Source organism: Silurus aristotelis (genome assembly GCF_946808225.1).
Source record: "Silurus aristotelis genome assembly, chromosome: 3".
Classification (NCBI taxonomy): Eukaryota; Metazoa; Chordata; class Actinopteri; order Siluriformes; family Siluridae; genus Silurus; species Silurus aristotelis.
The window spans coordinates 18730417-18752789 of NC_139576.1; the positions used below are offsets into that span (position 1 = coordinate 18730417).

A 22373-nucleotide genomic window follows, 5' to 3' on the forward strand; every position below is an offset into this window, starting at 1 on the left:
TGAGTAGCCCGTGGGCCTTTTCCAAACATAGCTGTTTCCTACTTTGTTAAATCATTGTTGATAATTATTATGAGAAATTATTAACATGATCAGTGACTTCACATAGATGAATCTCATTCATTATTAATAATAACATAATAAAAGGAAAATTTAGCAAATTTTTTATTTCAGAAAAAAATCTGAAAACTGTGTAGCTCTCAGTTTCAAAAAGGTTGGTGACCCCTGTCCTAAACTATAAAAATGTACCAGACATAACACATAATTCTGTTTCCTGGAAATGAACCATTAAACTAAACAGTGGAGCGGATTCACACCAGACAATGGTGTACTCACTCCAAGTACACAAGTACTCACTCCACCGAGTGTTTGATTGTACACTCTTGTTTTTGACTGTCTGCATTGACATGTTTCAGAACTGCTTTAGTTGAATGAAAACTGCTATAAAGAAGAGAGCTCCGGTTAACCTGCTCGATCAGTGACTCTGTGCTCGTCCTGTCAGAGTCGTTGTTCTGAGTTTGATTGCTTTGTCCTGTTTGCCTTGTTTTCATGAAGAGGCGGCATACAGAAACATCTAACAGCTTATTGCGTGGCTGTAACAACAAAGGTGAGAGACACTTAGAAAATGGAGTATTTTTTATGACAGTAGCACCAATATAAAATGTGATCTGTATAGACGATGTCGGGGGGGAATCGGGTTGAGATTGTTGAACGATGAACAAGCTTTAGCATGTCTCCTGGTTTGACTCGATGCTAGCTGGCTAAACTAGCTGTGCTGTAATCTGTGCACTGAAATTACATCTCTAGCTGGAGGCTACTAAATTCAGATACATGCTCTGATCAGTGCTTCATGTCATCCCTAACCAGCAGCATTGGATGATTTGTGTGGTTGGTGTCAGTTCAAAGTCTAGATCCGTTCACCAAGGCGCAGTTTGTTTGATACGAAGTCCAGGCGCAAAGCAAAGCATAACGTCTGACACTTACAGGCCTGACATGAACCTCGATCAGCCAGCCGAGATGCACGTACACACACAAAAGGTGTCAAATAAAGAAATAAAACTCAATAACACTACTGTTTATCAGTCTATCTATTTATTCAGCTTTCTGCCATTCTGTTTACCTGTCTCAGTTTATGTGATATCTATCTATCTATCTATCTATCTATCTATCTATCTATCTATCTATCTATCTATCTATCTATCTATCAAATACAGCACGTAACATACATAAAAAAAGAATCAAATACAAATATTTGACTGTTTGCCCTATAGATAGATAGATAGATAGATAGATAGATAGATAGATAGATAGATAGATAGATAGACAATATTTAGGCTACAGCTTTTATTTCTTAAATGTCCATATAGCATACTTCTCGTTGTTACTTATTTACGTTACACAATCCTTTCTTCATTCTCTATTTTTTATTTTTTATTTTTTATTAAACAGACTAGTTTCTGACAGTTTCTGATATATATCCATAACTAACATACCCCAGGGCCTCTCCAAGCTTTGGCACTCCTGAGAGACTCGTGCAAAAAGCAATTTTGCGGTTCCCCTTCGCAGCACAGATTTATTCAGATATTAGACACATGATTTAAATGTTTATGACAATATTTTGGCTATTTACTGCAGCCATTAAGCTTTTTTCCATTTCTAAACTTTTCCCTAACCAAACACATTTTTAAATAAAATGTTTGGAATATTATTTGTTTTCCTAAGTACTTGAATTATTAAGGCTGGATTAAACACTATAATTTGTAGTGACAAATCTTCAAGACTAATAATAATAGTGGACTGTGATTTATTTATTTTTGTGTAGTTTGTGTTGACTCTATATAGTCCTGTGTGTTATACTCCTTTGTCGAGGTATCGCTGTCCTTTAGAATCATCACTTCATTCCAGTGTATAAGTTATAAAAGGTAAATAGAGGAAGGGCATTAAAGGTCACTTTATTTGACCTATAACACATACTACATTGAAATAATGTTGTAGTGATGTATATGCACAGGTAAGACAATCCAATTTTTTTATGCATTTTTTTTCTTTTTATTTCTAAACAATAACAAAATATTTTGTTCAATAATATGCAGCAACCTGTTCAAAGAATTATGCTACCTAATTGGATCATCATGTTTAAGTACTGTTGTAAAGGTAAACTAAATGCACCCTTTAGTTAAAAAAAGAAATTATTATTTATTTTTTTGCATTTATTCTGAGACAAAATCACAATCAAAACTTCAAAATGTCAGAACAGGTCTAGTTGAAAATCTAGTTGAATATCCAGTCTTTAAAGAATTTTATTGGGCCTTGTTTTGCTTTGTGAATGGTTTTCCCACAGTTGGTCTTTTCCACCTAGGTGCATTTATATTTTCTCTCGTGGTTCATTCTCATTGCTTGTGGTAATGTTAGTGGTAGTGATGGGTTGGATCATGAGCTTGTAATAATAGTGTAGCATATGTAATAATATTGTGTCGTAACCTGAGGTTACAATAATTGTGTGCCAGCTGCAAAACTTGGGTCTGATACTGGGAAGTTTATGGAATGTAATGTTCTTGCTCCATGTTTCCTGAGCGCCGCTGTACTGTTTAGCTTCCATGTGTGCCTGCAATGGACAATCCAGTTTTAATACACTTTTATTTGGTAAAATAGATTCATTCACCCTGTGTGTGTGTGTGTGTGTGTGTGTGTGTGTGTGTGTGTGTGTGTGTGTGTGTGTGTGTGTGTGAGTGAGTGAGTGAGTGAGTGAGTGAGTGAGTGAGTGAGTGAGTGAGTGAGTGAGTGAGTGAGTGTGTGTGTGTGTGTGTGTGTGTGTGTGTGTGTGGCGGTTTGTGGTCACTGTTTACCCGCCAACGCATGTTCATGTCAAAAAGACTGACCTATTTTAGTTTTTCTAAGGAAATTCTTGTCAGTTTTATTCTGCAGATGCTTAGAAAATGATTGATCTCAAATAAAATTCCAGCTGTGGTTTCTTAGAAAATGTTTTTTTTTTTTTACGGCCAATCAAAAGTTTAGACGCACCTGCTCATACAGTTTGTATTATTTAAATTTATGTAAAATTTTATATAATTTGACTGAATCTACTGTGTTGTGTTGTATGGTGATTGTGCAGAATGTATTTTTCCTGCTGAAATGATAACATTATGGGCTATATTGAACGATTGATCATAAAAGTAGCTGAAGCTGAATCATTTAATGAAACAATTAGTAAAGTCTGATTTACACCAGACACGGTAAACGTTTTGAGCAGGCGATGTTGCCATGTTCGAGATGTTCTAATCATCATGCCATGTTCGAGATGTTCTAATTGTAATTAACTCAGTCTTTCTTTTTCAGTCTTATCATTATGTCCGAAACGGCTAACTCCGCCCTCTCACTGCGGGGTTTTTTGCGTGTTTGCGCTGACACGTTTCAAAACTACTTTCTTATTTCATTTAAAGTGTTACAGCCTCTGTGCAGCAAGAAATCTTAAGATTAGTTTTCAGAAATTAACACTCAGCTCATTTTCTAGTTCTTCTTTCACGTAGGCTTGTGTTTCGTGGTTTGTATATGTAGATAATATCTTGCATCTTGCATGTTTTAGCCAAATGAAGAATGAGATGAACTCTGAAAGGGCCAACACACAGACCCACATAAATGTATATCTACTGCTTTACAGCACTTTTTGTGTCACTTCCTCTGAGTTTTTTTTTTTTTTTTGCGAATTTTGTGAATAGGGCAGTTTTATGATTCGTATCGATCAGCATCTCGAATTTATCATGATATGAAAAACGGAAAAAATCCGAAAGTGATCGTTTCAGGAAATAGATCCATTAGCAGTCTATGAACCTTATATTTGCTGTTACCAGTATTCTGTATATATTTTAATATTAAAATATTATATTAATGTTTTATTTGAATACATTTATATTTTGACTGTAAACTTTTGCCGTAAAATATACAGTATCAGAAAGGTTTCATTAATCATATTGTGTCATATTGCACAATTACATATTACAGTGTTAAACATTGTTGCATGTTAAAAAAAAATAGTAAAGTACAATGCCTCTGCTTTACTGTTTATTATTATACTTGTATGTTTGGAAACCAAATCGCTGTGCTGGGTAATAGTTTATGGGTGAACTTGCTCTTGCTCTTGCTGTCAGACATGATCTGTATAATTGTTGCGGTAATCTGTGTTATTTCTCCTTTCTCCACTACAAGGTGTGACCTCCCAGTTTTGCCCTGCATTGCCATGGATGCCTGTGCTCGGGTCAAAGGTGTTCCACTCAAGAACCGCACCAGCATCAGGAAAGAGGTAGCCTAAGGATTAAAGAAAGACATTGTGCCCTTTTTTTTTTTTTTTTACGATTATCATTAAGTTGTTGATAATTGTTAGTAGTATTGTTTAAGGTACTCTGGTGGAAATTCATCTCTCCAGGAAGTCACAGTAATTCTAGAATGTGCTCAAGCAGATATACAGTGGTGTGAAAAAGTGTCCTGATTTCTTTTTTTTTTTTGCATGTTTGTCACACTTTAATGTTTCAGATCATCAAACTAATTTAAATATTACTAAATGATAACACAAGTGAACATGCAGTTTTTTTTAAATGAAGGTTTTTATTATTGAGGGAAAACAAAATCCAAAACTACATGACCCTGTGTGAAAAAGTGTTTGCCCCCTAAACCTAATAACTGGTTGGGCCCCCCTGAGCAGCAACAACTGCAATCAAGCGTTTACGATAACTTGTAGCGAGTCTGTTACAGCGCTGTGGAGGAGTTTCGGTCACTCATCTATGCAGAATTGTTGTAATTCTAGTTTTGGATTTTGTTTTCCCGCAATAATAAAATCCGCCATTTAAAAACTGCATGTTGTGTTCACTTGTGTTCTCTTTTACTGATATTTAAATTAGTTTGATTATCTGAAACATTAAAGGGGACAAACACTTTTTCACACCACTGTATATTACATCAAAGTACTTTCATAAACCTGAATAGCCGCTTCTTTTCTTTTCTTTTCCAAATTTATCTCAAAATGCCACAGAGTGCTACAAACGGTTCTCAGATATCGCGTGAATATACAAAGAAGCCTCCAGTACAGTAATCATTCATTGTAAGAAAAAGTAGAGTACATGATTGGTTACAAACCAAGTTGATTATCTAAGATGCTTTTTTTTTTTTTTTTATGTGAATTGAGTGCTTCACCATCATAGTCCTCTTTCCCACATACCTTAATAGTTATTTTTCTCACATGATTATCTACCAGAAAAAAAGCAGGTCAGCGCTGCGAGTGTTGCTAACAAACAATTCCTTTATTGCTCATTGTGATATGTTTATGAAGTCTCTTTACAAGCTAATACATGTATTTGTTCATGGATGCTGCCAATAAAACATCATTAGAACAGATTTTTTCACATCATGGAAAGATGGGGGAAAAAAAAAAAATGTTACGTTATTACTAGTAGAAGAATTAAATTGTGGTATCACAATAACAAATAAAAAAATAAAAAAATAAATAAAAAAAGAGAAAAAGGAAAACACCACTACATTCCACAGGGTAGCGGTACAAGTATCAGTAAAGCCTATGACACGACGCACTGCGTAAAAGAGCCCAATAAAAGTAGCTTTTTGAAGCTTAAGCAACAGCTGGGTTGCTTAAGGGCTGAAAGAAAAATGTTCCGTTTTAACTGGGATTTGAAGGATGTAATGGAGCTGAAATCTCTATGGGACTATATTCAACAGCTTAAGTCCCACGGTTAAGAAAAAATCCTCTGTGAATACTATTGGCACTTAACAAGGAGGTTGCATATAAATCTGTGTATGATCTGTCAGTGGAAACTGAGGCTGTGATGTTGGATATTGTAATCAGCATGTCAATTTAAAAATAGGAGACACAAAACCAGATCTCAGATAGTGATCTACTGTGTTTTATTGAGTTAAAAATAAACCATGCTCGAGCAGTGCAAGTGTGTATCTAACAAAAGCTGAGGCTAGGATAAGAATTTTAAGCACCAGAATCAGCATTGTGTAGGAAAAGTCATTCACAATCTGTAAAGTGGCGTAAATGAGCAGTAAATTTGGACCGAAAATAATTGAAAAATAATAGTAAATATTTCATAAAGTTAGCTATGAAAAGCTATTTATTCACTATATTTTTTCTTTTTCTAAACAACAAAGGCAAGGTATCTGGTTGGAAATGGAAGCAAAGATATCAGACAGGTTTTTTGGAGAGCAGAGTGTAACCCACAGGACGATGAGTTCGACCTCATGCTCATTTTGCTGATAGATAATGTACTCGCAGGAGTAAAAATAGAATGAAAATGGACGCTATGCTTAGGATAGAAATTCACTGTCGGAAACCTGATGGATTTTTGGTGTAGAGGTAACAGAAGAAGGTAAAAAGTGTCATGGTAGAGTGCGTTGCAGCTTCTAGCTGACAGAGAAAGGGGAGAAGAGGTTTGGGCAGCTCTGTGTTTAGGAAACTGTGGTCAGTGTGTGTTAAAGAACGGATAGCAAGTCAGTCCATTGCCTTCGGTTTGCAATAGGATATGCAAGAGGGAGTTGAAATCTAAATTACATTTAACAAACAGGTGTTTAACAATGTGTAGGAAAATAAAGATGTCACTTCAAGTTAAATTCTTGATTATTTGTAGTGAATAATCTGCAACAATTGGTTTATTGCTATTAATCATTTGTAATTAAGGAGAAAAATATGGCCTTTCACCAGCTTGCAAATGTTTCAAAGTGTTAGCATAAATGCGCATAAGCAGTGCTTGTGCAATAATACTTTGACACTTAACTGCATTTTAATGATTATCTGAAATTTCAAGAAAAGATGTTCTTTGCATTTTTAAAGTGAATATATGAACTGTGTTATATTATAACCTGTCACAAGACCACTACTAGACCCCCACAATTCTTGCAAGATTGCACTATGGAGTAAGGGTATATTCATGTGCCTGTAACAATAGCGAAAGCTATATGATGAGCAGAAGAATGGAAGTTCGAAGTGCATAAATGATTAAAATATCTTTTTGATAGATCACTACTTTTACTTCATACTTTAAATATATAGAGAAATGTCAAATATACACTTAGACTTGAATTGGATAAATGTAAAAGTAATATTTTAGTATCTTTGCTGAAGTAATATTTAAAAAGTGAAGTACTTTAACCAGCACTGCTCAAGAAGAATCCATGATTGACGTGTATTAAGAGGGCATGTACATTTAATGCAATCAAAGACATTTAAAACTCTCAATGACTCCTGAAATTTCATTGTTACATCATAATAGGATGACGGCTTTAATAAAATTCTAAGAAGAATGCAAACATGGAACAGGCGGGAGTAAATATTTTAGGGCTATTTGTTCTATGGTTAATAAATTATTAATAATGGGGTTGGGACAAAGTACTTTTTGTAATGATCTTATTATCGCGTCTCCACACAGAGGTTTTTTTTTTTCTAATTCATCGCAGACCACAGCCAAGTAAAGTCATAAAGAAATAATATTTCACATATAACCTCTAATTTAGGGCAGCACATGGTGACAGTAAATAGACTACAATAATATAGACTAACAACTGGTTGATGTCATGGCACCAGTGTAGCACAGCAGCCAGGTAAAACAGTTTATACACATTGGAAATAAGGCATGTATTTCATTGTCGAGCATGAATAAGGCTTTCTATAGGAAAATTCAGTACCTTATTAAGGGAGCCCACAGAGATTCTCAATTTCAGGAAAAACCATTAAAACAATAGTCTGACTGATACATGATCTACCCCTTCATGCATTAGAATGGAATTATTGCCTTTGTTTTTACATTTGTTCCTTAAAGCCAAAACACTCAAAATATCCAGCAGTGAGGTCATTCTTGTAGAGTTCACTTGGTCCAGCTGGTTGAGACTGTTGGCATCAAGTCAACACTAAGAAAACCATTAAAGTGTTTGCTGGTTAAAACATCAGCGTTTACCCCACTACAGCACTAATATCATCCCAGACTGCATGATGGAATTAAATATTAGATAATTATTTCTTTGTTGTCATTCTACATGTTTTAGCAGTTTTTGACTCGAATGAAGGAACTAACAGCTTTATTTTTGTCTTGTGTTTGTATGACTAGACTGTCCGTGAGAGTTCAGCCCTGTCCCTGAGGAGCCTTTTAAAGAACAGGAAAGAGCTGAGCAATGTTGTGCCAGAGCTGCATGCTAGAGAGTCACAGTGTCTACAACAAGTAAGGATAATATACGAGAAAAAAAAAACCCCAAAAAATTATAGATACTATTACTACGGCTTTCGGAATAGACAAAACATTTCAAGCATGTTTATATTTCTGCATGTGGACTATATTCTGACCACAGTTTATATACATACTTGGTCTATACATTGCTTAACACATGCAGGTTAAGATCTCACTGTCTTTATTCCCTTATAGTTTTTATTAATGTTTATTATATACACTTATTCTCATGTGTCTTTCATTCTGGAATTTTCTCTACGCTTGCATTGGTGGTTTGGACCACAGTCTTGGTTAAATAATTGCATCAGCATTGATCTTAAATAGTTCGCTGTGTCTAATTATCTTAAAAGAAAGGTGTGCAAATATTAAATCTACCAGTCGTTTTAAGTACGTCATCAGTCCTGACATGGCATTTTGACTAAATGCCTCAACTCTTTGGTGTGGGATCTTTGATGTGGGATTGTATATTTGTTTTGCTAGGTTATGTTAAATGGATTACAGGTATGACGATTACTAACATCTGTGTTGTTAGTACAGCATCACACACAGGAGCAGTAAGTTTAAAAAACATTTCACTACAAAAAGATTAAGGATGTGAAATCTGATATTCAGGCAAAGTTTTATGGCGTCTGTCATACAAAAGAACCGTGCCTTCTAACTATTATTACTTACTAAATTACCACTTTCCAAATTTGCTTTGTAAAAAACAAGAGTTGTAGGCTGATTTACCAGTGTAGATTTATTCATTGCTAGAGACTCTAAGCACATTTTTACAGATTGCTAAATGCCGCAAATGTAAATGCACTATTAATTACTGGTAAATTTGGTAAATGTGTTCTGTTTGTTAGATCCAGTTCATATGTTTACCAAGTTCTACAGGTGGAGAGGATTTCACACTACAGGCAAGTGTTTAGTATATTTATTTAGTAAATAATTATGTACATGTTTTAGACATTGGGTAGCTTGCTGACAAGATTTTGTCGACTTTTGGCTTGTAGACTTTTTGAATTATTATTCTTATAACGCACAAATTGCAGTACTTTGAGGGCTGCTCTAAATTGCCATATGATCCTCATAATAAATCAGTCCTTCTGGTTGTAATTCGTACAGGCTGTGACCTCTCTCTCTACTGAAATGTTGGAGTTGCTAAAATCCCTACATGTACATACTCTCAAAGATGAAGAAATGCTGCTCATTAAAGATTCAAAGCGATCCTTGGACAGAAAAGACGTAATCTCCCAGGTACATTATCTAGCAGACATATTGTTTTTAAAAGTGTGTGTGTGTTTGCTGTGGATTATTTCATTTCTTGGATATTGAGTGCTTTCTGTAGTGTTTTATTGTTTTCTAGGTGTGTGGTATGTTTTATTGTGTGACAATAGGACTAATTTTTTTAGGCAGACAGACCTTTATATCAAGCAGCAAACTGATTGCAGGCCTAATTCAAAATGTATGCAAAATGTATGTTTTTGATGTTTTTACAAGCATTGTATTATTTCTTTATTGCAGATTAATTCATCCAGAGCCTTGTGCGTACTGAGACATGGCAGCCTGCAACAGATCAGTGTTTGTACTATACTGGGGCTACTGAGTCGCTATGCAGCAGGGATCAGATTTGCTCTGGAGGTACAGTCTCTCCAGAGGGGCATATCAGAGTCATGTCAAGCTGAGGATGATGACACCAACCAGTCTGTCTCTTCTATCGAGGAAGATTTTGTCACTGCTTTTGAACATCTTGAAGATGAGGAGACAGGTTTATCACCACTTTAACAACGAGAGAGAAAATTAAATGCTATATTTGTTTTTTTCGGATTAATCTCATATTTTGCACTAAGTATGCTTTTTTTAATTATAACCTTTTCGACACTTTATTTTGCAGTTGTATATAACAAGAGGAACCAGAGAGATGTTGCCTCCCAGACTCTCCCCTCCCATTTCAAAGATTTATCTGGGTCACGCATCATCATTGGTTCGTCCTCCAAAAAGTCAAAAAGTAGGCAGAAGTCAAGTTCTGACTGCACAGAATCAGCACAGAAGTCACCGACGACATGGTCTAGAGGCGCTGAAAATGATTGGAGCCTATCCACACCAAGTAACCTATCAAAAAGACACGTTGCCTCGACATCATTCACAGAATCTGATGATTCAGACTGCTCTAGCCCAAGTCCGATAATTTTTTTGGATGAGGTTGGTTATCAGAAGAGTCTAAAGGCAAAGCTCGACATTCCAAAGATCCCTGTTCTTAAGGATGGAGTAGAAGATTCAGACTCAGAAGTTTGTGAGTTTTTTGACAGTTTTGATCAATTTGATGATCTTGATCAGTGTTACACTACGAATGTGCCAAATGAACAGGTTCTTGTTACCCAGAAAAAGAAGCCATCTGACAGCTCTGTTAGTAAATATGATTCCAAGGGTGGCTCAAGAACAGTAATGAACCCTCACAAGTTTGACCACAGGACTCTTCCAGCTAATATAAAAAAGCCCACTCCACTTAAACCAGAATCTCCATATAGTATACACTCCGACGCTCCAGATTCCCCTCGACCAGTGAGGACATCCTGTGAGGAGAGTGGGGGTCTCTTCAGCCCGGTTCACTCATCCGCGTTTAGTCCTCTAGGAGAAGGAGGAGCCTTGGAGTGTTTTTGGAAACTAGATGGAGATGTTTCAGTATTACGCAAACCACAGGACCTTTGTTCACTGTATAAAACTTACTCTGATTTTGCAAACAATCTCTCGACGGAAATTCTTGGAACTGTTTGTGGGTACTCCTCTCCTGTTGACATTAACATTAACAAGAACTTGAGTTGTGTGTGCCATAAAGAATTTAAAAACACTAATGGACATCTGATGAAACTGTCAGATATTCAGGAGACGGTTACTATTGCCAAATCACACTCGCAGTCTTTGAAGGATGGGATTCAGAAGTTTGCCACCGATTTGGTTGAAATGAGCATTGGCAGTGCCTTGAGAGATTTACAAAAAGGAGTGTCGTCCTGCACTACAACACTTTGCCATTTAGCTGCTAGGCTAACATCGTCAGTGTTTCATATGGCCTTTCAAGAGATAGGAATGCGCCATGCGTATGTGTTAAAAGAGCGTGCAATAAACGGATTGGCTGGTTTCCTCGTTGGGGAAGCAGTCTCTGGAGCTCTAAAAGAGTTTCTGTTTGTGAAAAAGCAGATTTTTAACAACACTGTCACCAGATTTGCAGCTGATCTTGCTGAAGAATTAGTTTTTGAGGGCATTATGGAGGTATGCCAATTCTCACATCCTTCTACGCCTCTTACCCCAAAGGATTGGTCTTTTGAGCAAGAAGAGGAAGTGGTTTGTTCTTATGCTTCAGATCTTTCTGAATCGGTTCTTCAAGAAGCTTTTATAGAACTGTCCCAAGCTGATGTGACCTTCACGACACAGGCAGCCATTAGTGTGTCACTTGACAATATCTGCTATGTCAGTGCTGAAGATGCATCCCAGACCACAAAAATCTGCAATGCCGAGACATGTTATCACAATTCGCAGTTGCTTGTACAGGCTGGAAACCAAGAAGAAGGAGAAGAAGATGGCTGCACTGTTAAGAAAGCTTTGTACTCTGTTTCTGGAATGGCCAGCTGTGTTCCAGTCCCTGCAGCTGGCAAAGCTATATCTTACCTGCAAAGCCCAGAGGAAATGTGTCAGTATAAGTCTAGCATTAGTCACACTTGCCAAAGCAGCCCCAAAAGAAGCATTTGTTCCCAAGGAGGGGCAGTGACGTCCACTTCAAACACATCCACTGCAACGTTTTCTGAGTCAGTACAAGGTATTTCCAACATCCGTAATGTCTGTGGGAACACGTCTAATAACGGTAATACGTCTACAAATGCTGTTGAGAAACCTACAGTGGGAAAAAGTTTCGAGAAGGTTTCTGCCACTATGGTTGAGACAATAGTGAGTGAAGCATTTGATATTGTGTCCACAAGCAAAATGAAGAAAAAAGTGGACGACTGTGCTGATTCCTCAAGTAGAAATATAGGGAGTCGGATGTCTACATGTACTGGTATAACTAAATCCCAGAACGTGGCATGCCAAAGTTCGCCACCTTATGATTTCTGCGTGTCCAAGAAAATCTCGTCCTTAACTCCCAAAGGAGATTTGACAGATTCATTGTCTTATTACTCTCAGCCTCACTTAATTTCAAAGAGCATAGATAAAACAATCTGCCAGACTGGCTTAAGAAACAAAAGCACACTCGAAAATCTCTCGCCGGAAGTCCAGTCTGCCGTGATTAAGGATACCTTGGAAGTGCCCAGTTTTGAAGGGGGAATTCGTGGAGGCAGAAAATTTGTCTCAGAAGAGATTCTTACTGGCAGCACTGGAACAAAATCCAGTGGAAGTCCTGGAACTCCTCCCTCAACTCCCCAACAACGATCAGACATGTCGAGTGAGAAAAATTTTAAACAGTTTTCAAAGAAGCTTAAAGGCAAGCTTGCAAAGGAATTCTCCCCTGCAACACCCCCACCCACCCCACATTATGAGCCCACTCCAGGACGTGAAGAGGGCTCTGATTCAGAGAAAGAGGAATTCATGCTGAGACTCATGAGGTCGCTTTCTGAAGAAGCTGTCAACAATGAGGATGATGATGATGAGCAGGAAGATGGTCTCAACTCTGCGACCCATAACACAGAACAAAATCCCAGTGTGGCAAACAAAACGATTGAGAGAGGGGCACTGCGCTATGCTGAACGTTTGGCATGCCATATTGTTTCCATGGCAACTGAGATGGACACTTTAAGCATTGGTGATGTAAGTAAGTCAGAGAATAAAGAAGGCAATGACAACTTTGCTTTACATAGTGCGCAATTCTCGGAACAAACCTTGAATTTGTTGTGGACATATGCTGGGGAAATTGCTGGGGAAGTAATCAGTGATGTAAAGAGGATGATGAGTTCCAGCAATTGCCGTCACAAAACAGTCAAAAGAGGATCTGTGAAATCAGATAAGCATCAGCGGGGCGAGTGGAAAGACTGTCACATTGTCAGCAAAACGAACCAGTTATCAAATGATCTCATTGTGGCAGTTCCTAATCCTCAGCTTAACACTTCAAGTACTTCAAGAATCTCAACCCAATCTGATTATCCAAGCTGTGAAAGTGTTACCGATGAGTACGCAGGATATGTCATCAAAGTACTTAAAAAAGATGGAGGAAGCCGTGAACTTATCCTGGATCAGTATGCCAGTCAGCTGGCTTATAAATCCATCAAATCAGGCCTAGCCCATGCTGCACAGAAAATAAAGCAGAAATCCCCTTCAAGAATGAGCTCATCTCGAAATTTACACCATGAGGATAGCGGTGGTGTTTGTAAGATCCAACCTTCCGAGTCCTCTCCTGCCATTCTTACCCAAGGACAAGAAGGGTCCTTTAGCGGATACATGCTGTGTGTTTGTCAGGATGCTGAAAACATTGGTAGGAAGGAATACATGGAACTTGTGAACTTTGCGGAGTCATTGGCCTACAACATTACATGTGACGTCACAAGAAAGCTACGAATGTCCTCGATTCGGCTTCCAAAATCCCTCACAGACTCGTGTCTCTACAGGAAGTCAAATGTTGAAGACATGGCAGAAAATGTAATCAAAACTGCATTTTCATGTTCAGTGCTCCCATACAGCCGGAAAAGCAGGCAATACCATAGCACTAGCAGCTTAGATGATGGAAATTACAGTAATGGTGTCATGCAAGTCATTGAGCATTATGCAAGGAAGATTGTTGATGACACTTTAGAGATGACTCTGGGGCCTACAGCTCTTCAGACAACAGAAGAGAGGAGGTCTTTAGAACGCAGTTCTTTCACAGAGAAGCTGACTGAGGCGTACAAGATTTGCCGATACTGTCAAGCCAGAGATTGCTCATTTTGTAAAAATTGTCACCTTAAGTACCATGGAATGCAGAAGAGAACACAGCAGGACTCGGACACAACGGTTGGACTTGAAATTCCCAAAATCCACATAGATTTGGACAAGAGAACTGTTTTTGCTGAAGAAATGGTATCTGCAGCGCTTGAGAAAGCTAAGAAGGAACATAGCAGCACCAGCTTAAATGCAGACAGTGGGATTGGTCATGATGGCGCAAGCTTTGCAGAAAGCCTTACCACAGAGATCATGACGTCTGCATTGTCCAATGTCTGCCAAACCATCAACCTCAGGTAAACAAAAAAGATGACTAGTTTTGTGAAAATTTTTGTAATAATTTAAGTTTGTACCTCTGAAGAAATGTGGCTCAACGTTACTCAAATATTGTGGCTTCCTTAGTCATTAACACTTCCTGTGTTGATGTAATAGTGGACAATTTATGGTGTTATTTTGCTTAAAATAATTATAAAGCCAGTCAGTTGGTTTGGTAAAACTACAGTATAATTACACTATGGTGGTATTTGTAGTGTGGAGTTTTGTGCAAATTGTATTCATCAACCTGAAAGTAAGGTTTGCTTATAAAGAAGTGTATCAGGACTGTTTCTAGCAAAGCAATCAATCTGACTTCAAACATCTCATCAGTCTCAGTTTACATGCATAAAAGGCTATGTTTATATCTACTATTCATGCTTCAGTGCTCCTGGAAGTGAAAGTGTCAATGTGACAGAGTCGACCAACAGCCAGCAGCTGAATCTAAGCGTGGGAGATGACAGTCTTGGCAGCTGGTCTAACTTGAGCTTTGAAGAAGACCATCCCGACGAAAGCAGTAGCTTCCATCACCTAAGTGACAGGTACTTTTCAGGTCCAGTAGCCTAAAGGATTTCATGTTGATTACTAACTCCTCACCAACTTTGTTTTTCCATTCTAAACACCCATTTCTTTTACTCACTGGTCACAAAAGACAGAATGAGATGAGGAATTGGCCAGAGAATTTGATGGATAAAGGTAATCGTTTCAGAAGTAGTAATCAAGTCATTGTAAATCAAAACCAAGCTGTTTTTAATATCCACAGTTTTAATAGTGTTGCATTGTGTTGATTAACTTAAGGCGTTTATACAGTTTAGGTTTCCCTAAAAAAAAATGATTCATCTTTGCCAAGGAGTGATTTTTATTTATTTTTTTCATTTCTATTTATATTTGCTTTATTCACTCACTCGTGGAAAATGGGCAAATGTTTATTCCACAAACAACAAAACCAAATGCTCTGTAAAACATCTAGAGACATGGAAATGGGTATTTATGGAGTTATGACATTTCCCTTTTCAATTAGGATTTTAAATTGCATGCCTAAAAAACTCTTTCCCTAGACTGAGTCTTTGAAAATAATTCTTGGCACCAAACCTTTATCTATTAGAGGAAACAGTCATAAGCAACTAGTTATTTTGGATAATAAAAGCCATCTGTAGGTATATAAATACTCCTGAAAGGTGTGGTCGTATTAGCAGTTATTTATATTTGGGCAGTGTTTCCAGAATAATTATTCTGCATTGTACATCAAGCTCTATTCCAGAAATGAACTCATCTACTGTCCCTTCTAACAAGTGAACCGGTGGTGTAAAAATAATAGCGTTCGTGCAGAAAGAATTATTATTTTATTTTATTTATTTTTTTATTGTGGCGTGGCTAGAAATTTATCAGAGAGCCTGTAATAAAATTTTGAAGATTTCTCTGAGGTGGGTATGTAAGATCCACAGTAACATGGTAATGACCTGGTAGTGTATGTGCTTACCCAGTGTTGAGTGCTCCTCTTTTCTCCTACAGCAGTAATGGAAACAGCAGTAGCTGGAGCAGTCTGGGGTTAGAGGGCGAGGTTTATGAAGAGCATTTGTCCTTCTCCCCATCAGACAGGTTGGTCCAGAGCAGGAAACTGAGTGTAGTCAGCGTGGGCTTTCTCAAATGTCTGCATGATGTAAGAGCTTTTATCACCAAGTGTTGAAAATGTATCTGTGTGACTGTAGCAACCTTTGCCTTGTAGAGACAAACCCAGGAACACAACAGCTCTTTGTTGGTCTCCGTTCTGTGGTTTTAACAAATGGAATTAGTAAATGAAATTACATGTGTGTGTATGTGTGAGTGGGTGTAGGAAGGGTTTGGGAGTTAATTCCTTCTGTCAGTTCTTTGTAAAATCTTGATTCTGACAAAAGCGATCTGTCTTTGCTGTCTGCTGCATGGCTGAGTGATGGGAGACTGTTCTGGCCCCTGCTTCTCATAAGGATCCTGTTCCACTGGGAAAATGACTCAGAGATGTTCGAATGGCAATAGAGATCACTGTCAGTACTTCATTCCACAGAACAGGAAAATGTTATCTGTATTTAGCACAGTGAGCCTCTTTAATGAGATGAAGTACAATTGAATCTGTTGCCGTTGCGCTGATTTATGTGTGTGGCAGCCTGGGAAAACCCTTCTGCTTTCAGCTATTTATAATTTTGACAATGACAAAAGACTTTAAAATAACATATTTTATTTCAACAGAACATGAACACTGTTAGAGCAGTGTTCTCATTTGCATCACTGATGAAATCATTGCTGATTAATTCAGTATTTTTATTTTGTTTTGTTTGCAAAACTAAATGATCTCAACCGTGTAAGTGATAGTTTGAAGCCTTTCAAGTATTGGGTTGTCTGGTATTTAGGTTGTTTTAAAAGTCAATTTATTGGGGTTAAGTCCATTAGACTAATGTTTGTTAAATAAAAAACAGTTCTGAAAAAATTCTCTGTTTTGGTTTAAACTCTGTTTTATCTGTGTCTGTCTAGAATTTAGCCACAGCAACATCTGACAAGTTTTCCCAGTCTGCTTCACAATTGGTAACTGATGCATTACTGAATGCAAGTCACATTTCAATGAGTAATTTTGTGTCTAGCAATTTAAAGAAACACTGAACTCAAAGTACAGGGATTTTCACTTGTATAATGTTGTTAAACATCAGAGAGAAATAGTGGAACAGGTCCGTATGAAAACTAGGTTTGCTGTGAGACTGTGTGTGATCCCGCTATTTATCTTTCAGTTCTGAATGGCCCTCTTGCATGTTTTTTCCAGCCTTTTGGTTTTTTATTGATGCTGTATTTTTTGATCTGTTTGCTCACACTAGTGATGTTTCTCATCCTGTAGTGACTGTACAGACGAGAAAGCAACTGAGGCCAAGAACTTCATGGGTGGTAATGGATCATTTCTTGTTCTCATCATAAAACTTTTTTTTGATAAAGGTACATAGAGAAAGACCATATATGTACTTGTAGCCGGGCTTGACCCCGTCATTTTTCAGAACGATCGCACTTGGCAGTAGGAGTGTTCCGCTGCTTTGTCCAAACTGCACTGCTGTTGTTTCATATCCCTGTCTCCTGTAACTGTCCAAACGCTGCGGGTCTGCAGATGATTTCAGACTGAGCTGTCTGGCCCCATTTGCTGAAAGCCTGTGGGAAATGGATTTATGCTATGGGCTTGCTGAAATAGGGGTTATCTGCTGCGACGTGCTGATGGCATTTGGGGCGTATGTGTGCTTTTTAATAGGCCTTTGTGTGTTTATTCTGGCAGGGGTGGTGCGAGTGGAGAGGGGCCACAATGAAGGAGACAGAGCTTTGCTGGTGGTCAGTACAGATGTGTGGGGTCAGGGCCCAGATCCTCAACTGAGAACGGTGCTGCAGTGGATGGCCGCCTCAATTGCCGAGCTGCCAGTCCTGCAGCTCAGCCAGCAATCTGAAAGGGCTGTGCAACAGGTTAGATTTTTACAAACATTTATATCAAATTGAATACAATTACAGGATTTGAAATTTCAAACGCACAATATATAACCAAAAGTTTATGGATACGTGTTTACCACACCTATATATAGGCATTTTTTTTTATATTAAACAGTTCAAGGAGCACTAAGGGATCCAAGCATGTTCCAGCATGGCTATGCTCCAACATGGTTTGCCAGGACTGGAGAGGAAAAACTTAAGTGGCCTGTACAAAGACTTGACCTCAAACGAAATAAACAGCTTTAGATGAACTGTATTTAATACTTCAACCCAGACCTCCTCACATAACATATGTATACCTGGCTTTATTTATGTTTGTGGGTGGATGTGCAAATCTTCACAGCAATGCTACACTATGTATATATGGGTGTGATGATCAGGCATTCACAGCCATTTGGCTGCATGGTGTATTTTTAATAACCTTTTTTACATTGAAATATAAGTGGCAAAATTTAAAAGAATTGAATCAATAAGAAGTCAAAAGTTTTATGATCAGCTAAACTTAAGTGTTTGTCGCTTTTCCCTGTTTAAAAAGAAAAATGACGAATTTTTATATTGTAATTTATGAATTACATAATGGTTTTAGTCATATTTATGTAGTTTACATGTAACCCACCCAGCCCAAAATAGTATATTTTTGAATTCAGAACAGTGAACAAAGTTGTACTGATTAAAGAAAAAAAGACAGCGTGTCATAATATAAAGAAAGTACAAAGTCCTCAAGTCTTTCTTGAGGGAAAGTTACACTTTATCTCTGACTGACACTGGAAACTGTAAACATCACTGTGCAAAACAACGTGCATGAGTGCATTAGTATTATAACAGTATTAGAATATTAATATTTTTCCACTGAATGAGCATATTATTATTAACCTCGGATTTGCCTGGAGCCGTGCTGTAACACCCACTGCCCATTCAGACCTGAGCACCTTTGTGGTGTAAGTAAACATAATGACAATCTTTAACATCAATAGTGCAAAAGTTGGTTTAATTTCCTCTTGATCCACTGCAGTGTTTCTCATTCTTAACTTCAATTTCATGATTATTGCAGTGCAGCCTATGTGTTTCTGACTCTACAGCCTTATGTTCATCGAAAACGGTAGTGCTGTTTCAATTGAATTATAACTGTGGCTCCTGTGTTTATATTCGCAGTTTCTGCATGTGGTTCAGAGGCTGAGAGCACGAGAGTGGAGAGTTGGCGAGCTCCTTCAGGCTCTGCTTAGATACTATGAGGAGTGTCCATCAGGAGAGGAACCAGGTGCTGGAGATACAAGACATGAACGCAGGTCCCTTTTCCACTGGCTTCTTGAACACCCATAGACCATAACCACCCAACTGCAAACACTTGTGACTGGCTCACCTGTAGTAAGAGCTAAAATCAATGTATCGAGGTGAAGAGCTCAATCATCTTCATGTTTATGTGCAACATAGCTTTTAGAGGTCTAGCCAGTGGGATGTATTTAGTAGGCATGTGTTTGAGTGCATTGCATGTTCTGACAAAGTATTTTTGTTCACCACCTTTTGTTTTGGTTTTAATGTGTTTATTGGATTGCATATCGCACACTTAGTATGTTATCATTTGCACTTTTCTCCGTGTTTTGCTTTCATGCTCTAAGCCAGTGTTTCCACAACAAACAGAAGGCTCGGTGACAGCATTGCCTTCACAGAGGGAATCCCTGAATGAGTGAAGAATATTCTATAAAGATCCTCTCCTTAGGGAAGTATACATGAACAAGGGACCAGCCAGCAAAACCACTACACCTCCATGTACCTAGTCACTGCAGCATTTTGTAACTGGACATACAAATGAATGAGAAAAGTAGTAGACAAAATAAGGTAGGTCAGTTGTTCATTAATTGTTCACAGGAGCAAATGTAGCTACCCAAGTTATCAAAATGTCATTGCAGGTAATTATTCTGACACTTTAAAAACAACTGCAGTCGAATGTATTTTGATAATATTCCCCTTTCAGTGCAAGAAGAAGAAGAGAAGACGTGCAAAGCCTTTTTTTTATGTTTTTTCAATGAGTCATCCCAGACTGGCACTGAATTTAGTATATATAATAAAAAAAATAAGGCTCTTATGAATAAGTATTTATGACACCACAGCGATATGAATATATAAATCAAATATATTTTTTTATATGACTAAAAATAGTCTGATGGCATGGTGCACTAGGTTTACTAAACTGTATAAAATAAACTGTTGCCAAAAAATTAAGGAGCATAAATTCATATTTTTTTAACAGCAAATTTAAGTTAAGTAAAATGCTTAACATTTTTAAAAAGTCAGTATATGAAAAGCTGCTAAACAAGCAAAGAAACTCTGTAGTATGAAGAAGCAGGTAAGGCAAATTTTCTAAATGAATCTCCGAACCAGTGATTTGTGTTAATAGTTTTCTTTATGTACTGTAATAGTGAAACACTATGTACAGTTTGTATTTAATGTGGGCACGTGGATCACATCTTTAGCTTGACAGGGATCGTTATTAGGGTTGTAAAACTGTTTTTCCTCCTTGATTCTGTTTTTGTACAGGATTTTATGTTAACATATTAATTTAGCTAATTCTTATTTCCAGAGTCTCGAAAACAGTAGATTGGATATCCTAGACGTTTTTGTCAGGTCATTTTGGTTTAAACTGTAATATTGAGGGAAAATCCATTTTTTCGTGTTGTTGTTTTGTTTTGTTTTTTCCACTTCTTTACCTTGACTTTGATATAGATGTTTCATTGAGTTGTGCTCATAGCATTTTGTGATTGCTTAGATTCCTCAGAATACCACTCTAATTTGAACCACGAATGAACCACAGCTGCCAGTGCCTGCATAACTCGGTCACTAATCACACACTCCTTACGTCTCCTGTAGATGTTTTACACTCCGGCAGGAAATCAACAACCACAGTCTTTCCCACACTATCCCATTCCCTTCACTTTACTGTGCACTCCCCATACAGCTAGCACTTTAGCCTGGAATGACCGTGTAGGTCTTTCCCAACTTACTTCAGTATCTCCGAACAGTATATTTCCCACACTATGCTTAATTAAAACCACCAAAAGATGATGTGGTTGAGTACTGATAATATTTCTGCCCTGTGGTTAAGTAAGTTTAAACTAATTGCACATCACATTCAAGAATTATTATTTTATTTTTTTACTATTTAGCTCAGAACATCTACGGCACTACGTCTCTGTTGGTGCCTCGTAGCTCTGGAATCTACAATAAAATGATACCCACAATGTAAAACATGATTGGTTCACTTCCTGAAGCTGGATTGATTTTGTGTTGAATTGCTTTCGAGCCATGCTAGTTTTTACTTGGAACCAGGCCTCGTACAGAATTCCTCAAACCAGTAGTATTGGTTTGCAGCAGAATGCGACCTGCACAAACAAAACAAGGAGGAAATAAATACAGGGGTTTGATTCAAATAGACCAACACTGCATATGTGAAAGCACCCTAAGATATGTTCAGGTTAACCTGACTTTTTACCATATATGTTAACTCATTTAATGTATTATTCACAATGATGCAATTCAATATTCTCGCACAGTACGGTTTCAAAAGCTATGTATGTAGGAACAGGCAGTATAGAGAGGCAGATCTGGGTAGGTGAAAGTATTGTTTCATATCAGCACTCATGCATGCTATTTCTATCCCTTTCTTCGTAACTGTATTACTATTAATGCGGTGTGGATGTTCAGTTTGTGGTTTCGAATCATCAGTGATTATTTCTCATGAGCATGATCCAAAATCATACAGCACTGTGGCTGCTCATGCTATCTGTGTGTGAAATTTTACAGTGAAAAAGTTCTCTCTTTATGGTGTCATAATGTGAAGGAAAAGACAGATATATATATATATATATATATATATATATATATATATATATATATATATATATATATATATATATATATATATATATATATATATATATAGACAGACGTGTAGATAGATAAATAGATATATCACTTTATTTAGCCCAGAAGGAAATTCAGGGAAAAGAAGAGGAGGCTATGTTGTTTACATGATTTATGAATTGCCATTAAAAAACATTTGGAGGTGGCTGTTGTAGTCAGTGTCTACATCTTAATGTGGAAAAGGACAATTTGTTTTTTGAGCTGACCACCCTTAAAAAAAAAAAAAAAAAACTCCATTGATTTATTAATTCAGTTGAAGGTGTACAGTATTTGCAGTATACACTTTTGCCTCTTTCACAGTGGGATTGTACTGTGTATTCTATCGCTGTAAGTGTAAACAGATCTAAATGTGCTGGCTTTTTGTGTACTGACTTTATTTTATGTACATTCCTATATTTCATGGATGATCTCTTGCTATTTGTGTTATTTAAAGCTGTGTGTGTACTGCAGATTTAACATTCTAGTTTTAAGGTTAATATATTTTGTTACATGTGCAGTGTCATGCTCATCTCAGTGAAGTAGACAAACAATCTTACACTGACTCTTCTCTAT

General features: G+C 37.3%; 1 protein-coding gene across 3 annotated transcripts; it reads left to right on the plus strand.

Annotated features, from left to right (window-relative positions):
* The first annotated feature begins 426 nt into the window (after nucleotides 1–426).
* akap11 (A kinase (PRKA) anchor protein 11) lies at nucleotides 427–21146 on the plus strand. Of its 3 annotated transcripts, none has more exons than XM_083536479.1 (12): nucleotides 427–604; nucleotides 4201–4294; nucleotides 8103–8213; nucleotides 9068–9121; nucleotides 9330–9461; nucleotides 9729–9972; nucleotides 10099–14398; nucleotides 14801–14956; nucleotides 15927–16013; nucleotides 17275–17321; nucleotides 17698–17879; nucleotides 19056–21146. In XM_083536479.1, exons 2-12 carry the CDS (start codon nucleotides 4232–4234, stop codon nucleotides 19221–19223), a joined length of 5544 nt encoding a protein of 1847 aa, XP_083392605.1. In that variant the 5' UTR covers nucleotides 427–604; nucleotides 4201–4231; the 3' UTR covers nucleotides 19224–21146. The 3 variants fall into 3 exon arrangements, with proteins under 3 accessions (XP_083392605.1, XP_083392606.1, XP_083392607.1); XM_083536480.1 differs by having other exon boundaries at nucleotides 15930–16013; XM_083536481.1 differs by lacking the exon at nucleotides 15927–16013.
* The last annotated feature ends 1227 nt before the right edge of the window (nucleotides 21147–22373 follow it).